Source organism: Sparassis crispa, assembly GCF_003851025.1.
Source record: "Sparassis crispa DNA, contig_000008F, whole genome shotgun sequence".
Lineage (NCBI taxonomy): Eukaryota > Fungi > Basidiomycota > Agaricomycetes > Polyporales > Sparassidaceae > Sparassis > Sparassis crispa.
In genome coordinates, this window is record NW_020939755.1 from 361260 (window position 1) to 375410 (window position 14151).

The 14151-nt window shown below is 51.7% G+C and overlaps 5 protein-coding genes across 5 annotated transcripts; 1 reads left to right on the plus strand and 4 right to left on the minus strand.

Moving 5' to 3' along the window:
* Positions 1–2529: 2529 nt before the first annotated feature.
* On the plus strand, positions 2530–4077 carry SCP_0901260 (NASP-related protein; the record flags this gene model as incomplete). Its single annotated transcript, XM_027761359.1, has 6 exons — positions 2530–2537; positions 2627–2755; positions 2820–2971; positions 3031–3327; positions 3379–3761; positions 3820–4077. 6 exons carry the CDS (start codon positions 2530–2532, stop codon positions 4075–4077), a joined length of 1227 nt encoding a protein of 408 aa, XP_027617160.1.
* Positions 4078–4221: 144 nt separating this feature from the next.
* Positions 4222–5830, minus strand: SCP_0901270 (Probable gamma-glutamyl phosphate; the record flags this gene model as incomplete). Its single annotated transcript, XM_027761360.1, has 4 exons — positions 4222–4836; positions 4897–5219; positions 5272–5542; positions 5633–5830. 4 exons carry the CDS (start codon positions 5828–5830, stop codon positions 4222–4224), a joined length of 1407 nt encoding a protein of 468 aa, XP_027617161.1.
* Positions 5831–6661: 831 nt separating this feature from the next.
* SCP_0901280 (hypothetical protein) lies at positions 6662–7277 on the minus strand (the record flags this gene model as incomplete). The annotated part of the gene is made up of 2 exons (XM_027761361.1): positions 6662–6864; positions 6917–7277. The coding sequence occupies 2 exons, from the start codon at positions 7275–7277 to the stop codon at positions 6662–6664; spliced, it is 564 nt and encodes a 187-aa protein (XP_027617162.1).
* A 1742-nt stretch (positions 7278–9019) lies between these two features.
* On the minus strand, positions 9020–9988 carry SCP_0901290 (hypothetical protein; the record flags this gene model as incomplete). The annotated part of the gene is made up of 2 exons (XM_027761362.1): positions 9020–9822; positions 9883–9988. The coding sequence occupies 2 exons, from the start codon at positions 9986–9988 to the stop codon at positions 9020–9022; spliced, it is 909 nt and encodes a 302-aa protein (XP_027617163.1).
* Positions 9989–11689: 1701 nt separating this feature from the next.
* On the minus strand, positions 11690–13936 carry SCP_0901300 (predicted protein; the record flags this gene model as incomplete). The annotated part of the gene is made up of 11 exons (XM_027761363.1): positions 11690–12433; positions 12490–12516; positions 12568–12602; positions 12658–12713; positions 12765–12935; positions 12993–13027; positions 13081–13181; positions 13242–13455; positions 13512–13676; positions 13731–13850; positions 13904–13936. 11 exons carry the CDS (start codon positions 13934–13936, stop codon positions 11690–11692), a joined length of 1701 nt encoding a protein of 566 aa, XP_027617164.1.
* Positions 13937–14151: the final 215 nt, after the last annotated feature.

Consider the following 14151-nt stretch of genomic DNA (forward strand, 5'->3'; position numbering starts at 1 on the left):
CGCTGCTTTTCACCGTCCTGACCATCACACACACATATTCTGCAATGACATCAAGGACATCCTGCCGGACAAGGTCTACTCCCGTGTCAACTTGCACTTCCATCACAATTATGCGAGTACTCGTCCATCTATGTCTCCTTCACTTTTGTACCGAGTTTGTAATTGTGGTTGTGCAGGCCTATCCCAACCCCAGGAGGTTGTGCAAGTAGTAGCTCTAGTCTGCTGTCCACACAACGAATTGTGCAGTAGTTTGATTAATGCGAGAGAGCATGTGAAGTCAACGCAGGTACCGAAGACACCTCAAGGCTAAGACAAATCTCCACGCCTTTGATCGGACGTGCGCTCGCCCCGTCCGCAAGTGACGGGTTGTGTTTAAAGGTTCGCTGGACGCACACGGAACAGACGGCGGATCTGGTGCATTGCGCGGTATGAGCCTGAACTACTGTCATGGTCTAGATACACGGTGGTTGGGTACTGTCAGAGAACCCGGAGGTGGTGGATGTGCCACTACGGTATGTACTGTTTCTCACACATGAAAACAACAGGATGCACCAGAAAGGTAGCATACATTCATGGGAAAAGGCTGAGGTCGGTGATGACTGTGATCAGACACTCCCCTGCCTTTGAGCGGCGACGAGAAGCAAGCTGAGATAACGTGTGGGTGTCATTGTCAAGCTCTTCCATGAAACAAGGTGAGCAAGGGAGCCTACCTTGAGTTGACATGGTCATATTGACAGCCCTGGCTTCAGACGACCTGAGGTTTGTGGGGAGTGCCTGTAGTAGGCATGGTAGGTTTCCAAGGGTGTAAGTATCTTGAAGTCAACTATCGGACACCAAAACATGTGCTGCTGGACTCCCAGACGAACTTGAGTTTCTCCGTGTTTTGGTCGCTGCAGTTGTCTAAGAGATCTTCGTAACTGTCGTGTAACGTCTACGGTGCTTACCGATGAAGGAGGGGTCTTTTAACATTACCGATAGCACTGAAATCATGTCCCTGCTTGGCCATTTAGCATAACAACTTTCCTGAAAATGGAAAGAACATTTGGATGAGGTCAATATTTGGTCAAATTGCAAGGCATATCAGCTGGTTTGCTATGAGCAGACAAACATTGTGGACATTGTTTATCCACCCATAGCGTACCACCTCACGGCACTGACTGGCTTCTTATGGTCAAACAATAATGCCCCAGTCAGCTTCAATAAAGGAGGATTCAATGCACGTTACTATTGCGTGTATAGCACATACCATGCGCCATCGTGGCGATGAGGTATCACTTTTATGCTAATCTGTTCTAGAAGGCAGCTTGTAAATTAGCGTCGCAATCGTAAGAGATATCAGGGCGCAGACCTGAGAGTCCCCATCGTTCTTAACTACGGCAAATTTGCGATCCTAAAGCGATATGAAGGTGGCATCCGTCGACACGCAGTGAGTATAGGTAAGGGAAGTATCTAGGAAAGGAACGGAAAAAGACATCAGCATAGTGAACGCGAGACGACAGCTACGATGTGAGATGATGGTGGGCCGCGACAACTTGGAGGAACCGTGACGGTGTCGTCGATATCATCGACGGATCGTCCATGTAATCGCCGACTCCAATATCACGTGCATCGCACTTGTCTTGACGGTTCAGAAGTACATTGCGAGCCATTCATCATGCCGGTGTGGTTGCAGCCCACCAGTATACCACCGACATTGCCAATCATGCTAGTATCATGTTCCTGCTTCATCTTTTAGAGAAGTAAGTGTGAAGACGGAAGGACCGGAAGAACTCAAGGCATAATTCAAGGCAGACTATTTCAGAAATGCAGCTAGTTTGCTATGAGCAGACAAACAAGATATACCGTGTTTGCCTACCCATATCAAAGCAGTTCATTACACTGACCGGCACTTGTATCAGACATACGGCCACAAACGTACCAGATGACGGCTTAATATGGGTACTTTTGACTACCGCAGATTGGTGATCAAAGTACAGCAGTGATGCACCACCAATTCTGACACGTTAGGTAGTCTCCCCAGGCAGAGTAGACACTCTGCTTCAACCTTCGTGCCTCAGGATATCCGTGTCTGAGATTCGGACGTCTAACGGCAACACTTATTTTCGACCGCAAAAATGAGCAGCATCGAAATCAAGCATTGAGCCATCATCTGTAGTATTTCCCACCGTTCAACATCAAAATGAATGCAAGGTATGAACGCATACATGCACCAACTTTGCTTCCTGTTGAACCGGTCCTCTATCTCCCCAGTGCTATAGAAATTCGCCTGGGCTGATCAATTTCGACTACGCGAGATGGATTTTCGAGCGCAGATTTCAAAGTGTAAAGCCAAGCAACTAAAATTTAGAAATATCAACTCGCAGCAGCTGTAATATAGGATTAGGTGTGGTGGAAAGACCGAGGTGCCAGCGCCAACGGCGAAGCCGCGCCTAGTGGACGTAAACGCCCGAACTGCACGTGGCTGCGGACGCGACTGTCGGTCGGACTGAAGTCTTGCGGACCTTCACTTCCCTCTCCTCAACGCCCATCATGTCTCTGTACGTTCTCCAAGATTTATGACATTTACGAATACTTACCTCTCTACGGTCGTATTTGCCTGTTGCACCATGCCATGTCTCTCCTGTAGGCAACCCGAGATATCAGCCACTGCTCCGAAACCGACCATCGAGGAGGCTCTTGAACACGCCAAACGCGCGTTCGCTCTCCAAAAGTATGAGCAGGCCGTCGACCATTATGCCACTGCTCTCGAGCTCATGTGAGTGACACGTCTTGGACGCCATACGCACGCGACGCGTCAGGTGGCTCACTGCATTTCGCAGGACTGCCAAGCATGGCGAGAAGGCCCCGGAAACTGCTGACCTCTACTTCTCTTATGGAAAGGCACTGTTAGAGAATGCTATTGCGCAGAGCTCTGTGTTGGGGAAGGAACAGACGGAAGACACCGTGCAAGCCGCCGTGGGCGACGCGAAAAGTATGTGGGACGTGTTTTTATACTCTCGCAAGCTCATCTCAACGCTTTGCCGTGTTAAGCTTCTGGGACAAGTGGAACCGGCGCGTTCCTCTCGTTCTCGGGCGATGCAGATGACACGGAGGATATGGCGGTGGACCTGTTTGCTGAAGCGGAGAAGGCTGTGGATGAGATGGACAAGGAGGAGGAAGAAGACGACGATGACGATGAGGGAGAGCCGGAGGATGACTTCAATGCTGCTTGGGAGGTGCTGGACCTTGCGCGCGCGATCTACGAGGAGCAGCAGGATGAAGACGATCGTATCAAGCTCAGACTCGCCGATACGTATATCGCACTCGGTGATGTTTCTCTTGAGACAGGCACGTTCACATCTGTCTCATCTGCAACACTTCGTTGACTTGAGCATACAGAGAAATTCGACCAGGCCATAACGGATTACCGCCAGGGTCTGGAGCTGAAGAACACGCTACTTCCCTTCTCCTCGCGACAGATCGCGGAAGCACACTACAAACTCAGTATTGTCCTCGACCTTACCTCTGGCCAGTTGAATGACGCGATCGAGCACGCGGAGAAAGCTCTCGGCAGCGTGGAGGCGCGCCTGGCAGAGCTGAGGGATATCCTCAGTGGGCAGGGCCTCGTCACCGCAACAGAAGAAAAGCCGGATGTAAAGGGCAAGAGCAAGGCGACCGGCCCTAGTGTCTTGGCGGATGATGCGATCCAGATCATGGGTAGGAGCCAGATGGAGAGCGAGGTGAAGGAACTCAATGGCCTGAAAGAGGATCTGGCGCTCAAGGTGTGTCTATTACCCCCGAGGTGTTGCTGACGTCTTAACAAATGTTGCATTATGATAGGTGGAAGAGCTCAAGATGCCCCAGGAGCCCGTCGAGTCTGCACCCGCTATGGCTGCGAAGGCACTGGACCGCGAGCTGAACCCTGGAGCGTCTGTCGAGGCAACGACATTCTCACCGACAGTGGTAAACGATTTAACAGGGATAGTCAAGAAAAAGAAAAAGGCGTCAGAGGCCAATGAGGCCGTCAAGCGTAAGGCCGAAGAAGAGGCAGGGTCATCTACCGAGAAGAAAGCGAAAGTAGATGGTGCAAATTCGTGAGATATCTCTTGAAAGACGTCATTACACCTGAGTAGCCGTTACGATCTGTATCATTATACTGTACCATCCCTTCGCCTTCCGCGTGTTTTCCTGCTGCTGCAGTCTAATCGATACATCAGTGCTACACAACTAATTACATATCCGCTAGAATGGCGCCGAAGTAGCGTCAATCTTCCTATGCTTATATTTTTTCTTTCCCTCGCCCGAGCCGAATTCACCTACTACGTGTCCCTTCTCTCCTTTGCTCTTGAGCACGTACTTGTAGGTAACGAGCCCTTCGAGCCCAACAGGCCCGCGCGCGTGGATGCGCCCTGTGCTGATCCCGACCTCCGTGCCAAAGCCATAGCGGAATCCGTCAGCAAAGCGGGTGCTCGCATTCACGAACGTGCCCGCCGAATCGACGCCGCGGCAGAATGTCGACGCGGAAACCTCGTCTTCTGTCACGATACAGTCCGTATGGTGTGATGAGTGCGCGTTGATGAAGCTGATGGCAGCTACGAGCGACGGTAAGGTGACGACGGAGAGTGTCAGATTCAGGTGCTCGGTAGTGTATGAGGATGGCGTGGAAGGATGAATATTTGATGCAAAATTCGGTGGAGCTGGAGTCGGAGAGTTCAGTACCGAAAGACTCGGGGGGTCGCAGAGCAGCTGGACGTCGGCGGCAAGGAGGGCGTTGGCGACAGCAGGCCAAACGGTGGAGAGAACACTTTCATGGACGATCAAAGTCTCAGCAGCGTTGCATGCTGCGGGGTAGTCAGTCTGTTTAGCACAAGTTCAGCACCGATTTCTATGTCTGCAGGCAGTGGACGAAATGGATGCCTTTGAATCCAGGACGACCCGTACGGCTTTTTCAAGATCAGCGGACTGGTCCAAATAAACAGAACATAACCCATCGGCGTGGCCCATGACTGGTATTCTTGTACTGTTCTGAATATTTCGAACGAGGCTGTTGCTGCCGCGAGGGATTACAAGGTCGATGTATTGGTCCAACTTGAGTAATGCAGAGACCTCAGCTCGTGTTTGGATAGCCTGAATGTATGTGCTTGGGATAGCAGTTCTCGATAGAGCGGTTTGAATAGCTTCGGATAGTAGTTGTGTTGTTTCATTCGACTCCTTGCCACCTTTTAGTATGGCCGCGTTGCCTACGATTTCAGGCCTGAGCGTCACGTCCAACGCAGACTAATAGATGCCCACCTGATTTTATTGCTAACGCAGCAATATTCACCACGACTTCTGGCCGTGCCTCAAAGATGACTAGCAATACACCAATCGGGCACGAGACGCGGTAGAGTTCGAGGTTATCATCGAGCTCCGATGCATACGACACGATGCCTGTTGGGTCCGGTAATTCTGCGACATCAACTACGCCCTGCAGCATGGAGTCCCACTTGTCTCCCTTCCCAAGATCCAGACGTTTGAGTAGAGAGTCAGACATTCGTCCTGCATCGACCTCCGCTTGAGCTGCCTTCGGTTGCATTTCGACAGTGCGCAAAGAGCGCAAGGAAACATGACGAATAAGAACTGGATGCCGCGCGATATATGAATGTGTACGCACCTCCAGATCAGTCTTGTTGGCAGCGAGTATCTTGTCCTTCGCCGCCTCGAGCTCTTGCCGGAGCTCATAGAGTACTTTTACTCTCTCCGAAGATGGAATGAGCTGCGACGTCTCAAAAGCTGCCTTCGCTACTTTTGCAATGTCCTCCGCCGCACGTCGTCCGCAGTCCTGACCGCTCATTGCAAGTGTTGCCAGCATTCGTGGAGAAAGAAACAACTTAGCCTAAAGTTGAACGTGGGAAAGCTTTACAGAATCTCGGAGTATGTCGGCGCCACGCCCTCCAGTGGGTCCTTGCAGGTCCCGAGTTCAAGTGCGGTCAGATTTCCTGCCACTGGGAGGCCTGTGATGTACGTTGACTCTGCATGTGAGAAGTCGTAATGTGGTAGGGCAGGTCTCTGACACAGATTCCGTAGTATCTCTCACACCCGCATCTCAATATCTGTTGCTCGTCGCCCTCCGTGGGCGTGTCGTGACGGTGCGCGCGAAGACGACGCATGGGTTCTGGCCGGTCCAGGCAGCCAGGTCGCTCGTGTGTTCCTTTTTTGTCCGACTTTCTTAAACTCAGGAAGTATTGTTCTGTCACCAATCCATTGCGTGGAGTTACACATTGAATGTGGGCAGCATCATGCCTCCATTGCTCAGTTATAGAGCCTGTAATATGTTGTTTTACGGTCCATCAATAGTCTTTAGATTCAAGACAGTGCAAGAACATTGCCGTTGGTTCTAGATGCTGAATACATACGTTAAATACTCTAAAATTTGAATGCGTAGGGATGCGGTACGAAATATCAAGGAGTACAGGAGAGCAAGCGATGATCGTCGATCAAACACCGATCAATGAAAACACCCCGTCGCCATGCTGCATGGCAATCGAGATGTCGATGTCCGTGGTTCCTTCAATTCGACTGGATAGGGTAAGGCGGAAGCGGATGAACCCTATACAAACCATGGACAATAACACCCACGGGGGATTTCGACAAGGGGCACACAGGCGGAGAGGTGGAAAGGAGAACTGATATCGGGACAGCTTCATCCATTGAGACCAATAGATCTCGATGCAATTTCGGGAGTTGTCGCAATGTCACAAGCTGAATCAAACACCGCTTGCGCAGCCGTGAATGTGGCGTCCAAAGCCTGGAAGCTCCGCCATACTTCTGTGAGGAGTAGGATCTCTTCGGCAGACGACATTACCTTTGGCAGAGTATTTAGCGGAGCATTTTCAGAGCACTCGACTGGTGAATGTTGTATCAGTGTCGAACGAGACAGGTATATAGCGTACGTTACCTAGATCGGAGTTGAAAGGATAATACTCCAGGACTTTGGGGTCCGATAACGCAGCTTGGAAGTCGTGCAGCGAAGATGGCTCTTCTGCAGTTGTTCTGGCTGTCAGTTGAGCATGGTCCGCTCTCGTAATCGATGTATACCAGTCTTCAGGCGTTTGGGACCCAGTCCAGTCTTCAGGCGCTTGTGACGCAGCCTCCGTGCTGCGACTGTGCACAGCATACACACGAGACGAGGGACCGGATATGCAGAACGTGGAATGATCCTGCGTCCCTGAGGGAGGACTCGATGCTCGGAGCCTGACATAGTACGGACCATGCTGTGCTCGTCTCCGCGTACGTCCGACTGCATTTAACGTTTTCATGCCAGCGCAGGTGTCTCGAGAGACAGAGGAAAGGCTCGAGACGTCACCTTGGGGTCGAGTCCCATCATATGAAACGATGCGGTTGTCTATCTCCGTAGTAGATCTCCGGGCAGTAACAACCCCAGGGTATTCCGGAGACGCGGAATATCGGATGCCAGAAATACAATGGTCTGAGTTGAAGGGGGTATAATGATGTGGCGTTTCTTGGTCGTCGTTGGTGACGGTCCGTCTCCTGTACGATTGGTCGTGTTGGCCAGGCGTCGAGGGGGTAGGAAAGGATTTTGCGTCACTTGATGGCAGATCCCAGTCGAGGAAGGAGGTCGGGCTGTCAGACAACTGTGATATGCAGGAGGGCGTAGTCCAACGGGTGCCCCACCCGGGGAAACAGTCCTGCAGAATGACACTTTATCAACATATCGAAGAGGAAAAAAAGGTTACGTGCGTTCGGAATCCCTCTGAGAGCCCTGTGCCTGCAGCGCTTTCGCTTGGGGACACTCTGTCTGAGCGCAGTATCGTTGTCATTCTTGGATTGCTTCGGCATTATGAAGTCTGAGTAGGACAGGCTCGCAACAAGGTTGTGTGCAAGACAGAACGTGGCCACAATGTGGTTGTATAGGGATCACAGTAAAATGTACCGGTTCACCTCCGTCTTTTCAGTCTGGGCGCTGAGCGAAAAAGGGCAGCTTCGCGATGTGCCGTAGAGGCACTGAGGGTGACGAATACCGGCATGTGTAAATTGACATACTGAGGTGACGGCTGACGTCAGAACATTCCAAGGGAAGTAATGCTGAATGCCTCGAGGCCAAGGATGCGTACGGGGGTTCCGTAACAGCCCACAAGAGGAGCGTCATACGGGGTCGTCCATACGAGAGTGGCACCGCCACAAAAGCGATGCCCTTGACCTTCAGTCTAGTAGATATGACAATCACAGAACAGCACCTTTCCAAACCAAGAACGCAGAACAGCAAGTTGCTGGCAGAGATGAGAGTCTCGGTAACCAGTGATCTGCTGTGGGCGCACATCACTCTTATGTTACCGGAATTTGGGGGAGCGTCGTTAAGAATACCAAGGTTTTGAATGACTGGTTGTCCGAAGAACGTAACGCATAATAAGTAGTTGTCCGCATCATGCCTTGCTCTGAAAAGAATTAGGTTCAGCATCGCGAGACATCAACACCAACTTAAGCAGCATGCCAACAGGCGCAACCAGTAAGAGGCGGTACAACAACAAGTAGTAGTCGTCCAACGTTTCGGATAATTTGCCCTGAGCACCGGACAACATGGCATAGCCGATCCGACACAAAGGAGTGACGACTCATCACGATGAACGACAACTGGTGACAACTTGGTGGCAACTCGTCACCGGCACGTGACTGACGCGTCGCGACGCGTGGTGTGTCATCCTTCCGTCCCAAACACCGAAGTCTGACTTCTATCCATACTTCGACCAAAAATTGTATAAGTACTTGTGGGTATCGGATTTGAGACGAATTACGATATCGTGGAGCTGGTATAATCGCCTTCCAACTTCGCACTTGGTTTTAGTTGTCGAAAGATCTCAAATCACGCGATATTACTTTGTCTCAGGGACTGTAAATTGTGGTCGTACATTCTAGTATAGTAAGTAGATGTGGGTATCATATGTCATGTAGTACAGTGCGGAGAATGCAGCAAACGAATAATGATATGCAGCAGTGCGAAAACTTTTGATTGACCGAGATCTCCGTTCCACCTATAGATAAATCAAGCCAGCACCGCAGTGGCGGCTGTGAAGCGGGGGTGGTGATGTGTGGACTTGCGTGGGTGAGAGACAGGCATGGGAAATGTCATCAGCAGCTCGAGCGCTGCGGACATCTGGTGTGACTGCACGGCATCGACGTGTGCATCGGCAATGTGGGGGAGCGACGGCTTGGCAGGTGTGGGCGAATATGGTGGATGAGGTGGGGTGCATGGGGAAGGAGAAGACGCGAATGAGTCGTCCGAATCTGAATCGAGGTCGCTCGAGTCACTCGAGTCGCTAGAGTCGCTAGAGAATGCAGAGCACGCGCGGCGGACGGGAAGTGGTGTGCGTGCGCGCGTGCGCGTGCGCGTCGGGCGAGTGCGCTGGGAGAACATCATGATGTTCTCGTGGTGTGCGAGGAGGTCCGCCTCGCTCACACCGAGCTCGAAGTCGAGCACGTCCAGGAACTCCCGCTCGATCCGACCGATGTCCCGCTTCCCGAACACGCCCGAGCAGATCGCCCAGTGCACGTTCTTCAGTGCCCGGTCATTCAGGTACTTGTTCGCGGCGATCAGCGCGCCGAGTAAGACGCGCTCGCATGCCCACTTCTCGAGCGAGATTTGCAGATGCGGGCTCGCGCGCGCGATGTAGACGAGGGTGGTGAGGAGTACGGGGACCGTGACCTCCGCTTTTTGGATGACGTCTGCCGCAAAGACGGTGAATGCGGCGTGGTACGAGTCTCGGGAGAGGGAGCGACCGCGCGTGGATGTGGATGCGCGTCCCATCGCAAAGTCAACGGTCTCAACGACGTTGTCAACTACGTGCTCTGTAGATGAGGTCGGTCAGATATGATACGAGATGGAATCTGGATGAGTAGGAAACTCACCAATGAGAGCACGCGTGACGGAGATGTCAAGCATCTGCATGAGAGCAGGCGAGTGGATAGATGAGTTGATGAGGCTCGCGCGGTGGATAGTAGAGCAGGCGACCATGGTGAATGATGTGGATGTTGGAGAGTTGTGGATGCCAAGGTCGGATGAGGGGTGAACTGGAGGAGTAGGAGGAGTAGTGATGACATTTTAAACCGTCCATGGCCAACGCGCTCGAGCGGAGGTGACGATAATGGAACAGCTCTGGAATCGCCGCACCAGTGGTAAAGCGGAGTGGTCGAGAGTACTTGGGCCCAGGGCCACAGCCGCCGAGACCGTTCGTGCCAATTGTGCCACAGCCAATCGGCGCAATCGTCATCGCGTAAGTCTGACTTGTCACCTAAGAGCGAGAGCGCTCACTGGCCCGCAACGCCAGAAGAGTCGTCTTTCACATACCGTACGTGCAAATATGTATCCGTATAGCTATGTGTTTCACCGTTCGGGGTCTGTATGGCCATGCATGCACGTTCGGCTGATATCGTCATTACAGTAGCATGTGGAGCTGGAAGACTAACGCGTTGCCAGCTGTGCGGACGTGTTGGCAAAAGTAGCGCAGCAGAATAACGTGTATCTCTGCCGACTCCATCCTGCGATGAACCAGCCCGTATCTCATGCAGAGATTGGTCATAGATAGCCCGCACACTCACATCTCGGTTGTCGAGGCCTTTCATCGACCTCATCGCATCGTTGCGGGTGGAGGCCTTCACAGGTGTGAGTCCAGAACGGCCGGACGAGAGCGCTAGGTCCAGTGCGGGTATACAGATTAGATGGTAGATGGCAGATTCAGATCTCGAATTCCAGAATCGACCGCGATTCAATGGTATTTAGTGAATCCAGGTGGAACCGGACACTACGTGAGGCTATCGGTAATGGTTGTCCTCCTGAGATGGGACGAAATTCAACCTCCGTATCGGAAGGATGCCAGATGTTTGACACGCTCGATCCATGAGACGTCGATGCTCTCTACTAGCAGGATGAAAGGTCAGAGGTGTTGGCAAGAACGGGAACACTCTGAGACCATTATGAACTTGCTACGTTGCTCTCAACTTAAGGATCTCTCCGATTGCATGCGGATCGGCATTTCAGCAGATAGACTTTGGTCAAGAAGCCGAGACATGTAAATCTGGGCGGCATAACGTCAGTCCATCTGGAATGCCATGACGAGCCAGATGCGGCGAATTGCCTTGTATACCTCTAGTTCTATGTGTGGCACAGCGCGCCTGGTTTATTCCAGGTCGTTGCCCCTGGACGGTTGAGCTTGCAGATTGCATAGTTGTTCTTCTACCGGGAAGTCGTGAGCCACCTTCATGGAGATGAGATTGTCCGAGGCTACGGTAATCTCAACGACTATCACAATCACGACGAAATCTGTGATCGCTGAGCTTCATAATTAGGTTTCGGAATCCGGACAAAGCTTCACGTATAGGACACACCAGTGTAATTATTTAATGCATGCAGACCGAATGCCTGTAAATATTCGCCAGAGAGTAACATACTCTACTTGAGGGAAAGCTTGTTTCAACGTCGTGCTTCGACGGGAAACATGAACGAAATAGTGAAAGACATGTATTCTGAAATTTCAAAGACGTTACGAAGCACGTGATGTGACCTGACGCGACGCGTCGCTAAACTCACGATGTCACTTAAACCACTATATTCGATAACTTCGCGTATCTACTTACCTAGTATGCGATTATTCCATCTAGCATCTACTTACCTATTTACAATCACAATTTTCTCTCCCGTACAATTCTTCGAGCCCCATTACGCGCTCAGAGAGAACACGCCCTGCAAATACTGCCTGACGCCCTCGGCATTGGAAACCATCGCGCCGACAACACCGTCAGGCCGCACGATCACAACAAATAGGCCCTTCTCAGGGATGGAATAGCTTCCATAAGCATGTCCACTTCCATCCACTAAGTTGAAGTGGGCGCTTGCAGCGCCAACATCCTCTGGACGGCGCGCGCCCTGGGGGTACACGGTGACCAGGCGCACGAGATCCTTGGGGAGTAGCGCAAGTTCCTGCGTCACAAAACACAGCTGTTCGGAACTGGCGTCGTCGGAGAACAACAGCACCGTGTGGTAGGCCGGGCTGAAGATCTCGAAGAGCGAAGTCGGAGTGGACTTTGCTGCAGCCTCGCTGCCGCCCAGTACAACTAATTCCGGGGCATCCGGTGCTCTATCTCCAGCGCGCACCTCCTTGCCACCTTCTCCGCCATACGCACTGAGCGCCTGCTCCTCGGGGGTATCTTGCACACGCTCGTCGACGACGACGGAGCTCCAGCGGTAGTTCACGCCAAGCATCATGATCTGCCTCCCGCGCGTCCATGCCACCTGCTGGCTGCTGCGGTCGTCCGCTCGTGCAGCATTCACTTTGTCGAGGATCTTGGTCGTCTGCGTGAGCATCTCGCGGATGACGGGTACGCGCTCTTCGCTGTACGTGGACATCAGAGAAGGCGCTGCAACGCCTTTAATTGCGAGCGCAAGTTTCCAGCCGAGATTGAACTGTGGAACGCACGTTAAAAGAGGTAATTACAGTGAACTTCGCAGGGCATACTTACAACATCTTGCACGCTGGAGTTTAATCCCTACAGGCGACTATCAGCATGAGACCGATCTGAATAATTTGCGAAACTTACTTGTCCGCCGCTAGGGCTATGTACATGCGCGGCGTCTGTTAAATTAGTCCATGAGGTTTCGTTGATTACCAAGTGATAATGTCAACTCACCGCCAGCCAAGAAGACGCGACCGTCTGCAAACTTCTCGACCATACGAATGTTCGGCCTACATGAACGGTCAATATAAGCATATGAATCGAAAGCCGGAGGGGCGAACGTGTAATTGGAGATCCATCTGACTCTACCGAAGACCAGATCATTTCTGTCCGTACCGGCACGGAGGGCTCGGATCAGCTCAGCATGGTCAGATATGACCAGCGAATAATCCATTTGGCCCGAAAGGACGAAGTTGAACAACCCATCGGTTTCTGTGGGACGCAACATCACGCTAGAGTAGGGTCAGCAAACAACACAAGGACAACTTTGACGACGATGACTGGCTTACAATGTCGTAAAACGATCTCCCCAGGTATGCCAATACTGCACAACAAGTCGAGTCAGAAGCGTGACATGAGAGGATATAAAAGACGTACATCAGTATCCAAACCCCGGAGTTCTATGTCCCCCACGATGATACTTTCTTCCACTCGAGTTTCACCAAGGAAACTCAGGCCGAGCTGCTTCCGCACGACTCCTACAGGATAACACATACACTCAGCGCTCAGTAACATCTGAAAGTATTGAATAAGATAACCTTTTGCCCCATCAACGCCAACAAGCCAGAGACAAGTGACGGTCTCTGAAATTTCTTCGTCTCCGCATATCTTCACGAGATGGGCTACGACATGATCGGCAGTTTGCTCCAAGCTGCGTAGCTCAGTGCTCAGCTCTATATGACTCCCAAGCTTCTCTATGTGAGTGCGCAAGATCGATTCGGAGCTTTCTTGACCGAGCATCAACGCGTTCACCTAGGAAGTGTCAGATTAGTTATCGGTACAGTTCACTAAGGAACCGATTCACACACAAATGGCACAGATGGTGTAGGGTCCATCGGAGGGAGCATATATCTTGTGTCTATTGGTTCCACACCGCGCGGAAGCTTGTAGAGCCGGCGGGGCTTCATGGGGATGGCTTTGGCCTGAATATCCGGAAGGACTCCTAGGAAGTGGAGGACCTCAAGGGTGCGAGCCTATCGGTTTAGGTCGTAGGTACACATATAGTAATATTGGAAACTGGGGATTACCTGGAGGCCAGAACCACGGGTTCCGATGTGATAGTCCAAGGCCTTGTCGATGATCCGCACCTTAACTCCATTCTTGATGAGAGTGAGCGCAAGTGCAAGACCCGCAGGTCCTGCACCGACCTTAAAAAACCTATTGTTAGCCGATGTTATGTTAAACATGCAGCCTAACGTACTATGAGGGTGGGTATTTCTGAAGGAGGGGGCATAGTAGAATAGAGGGACTACAGCCCCAGGAGTAAGCATTAATCGGCTATATAGCCCTTATCCTACACAATGCCGCTGGGACTCGTACGCGTTGGCCGGAACTGACGCGTGCATTAAGAGGCTGCGGTCGGCTTCTCGAAGTTCCTGCTACATTCATTGACAGATATCGGAGCCGTTCCCGATCAAGGTATCGATGGACCGCTAATTCTTCACAGGG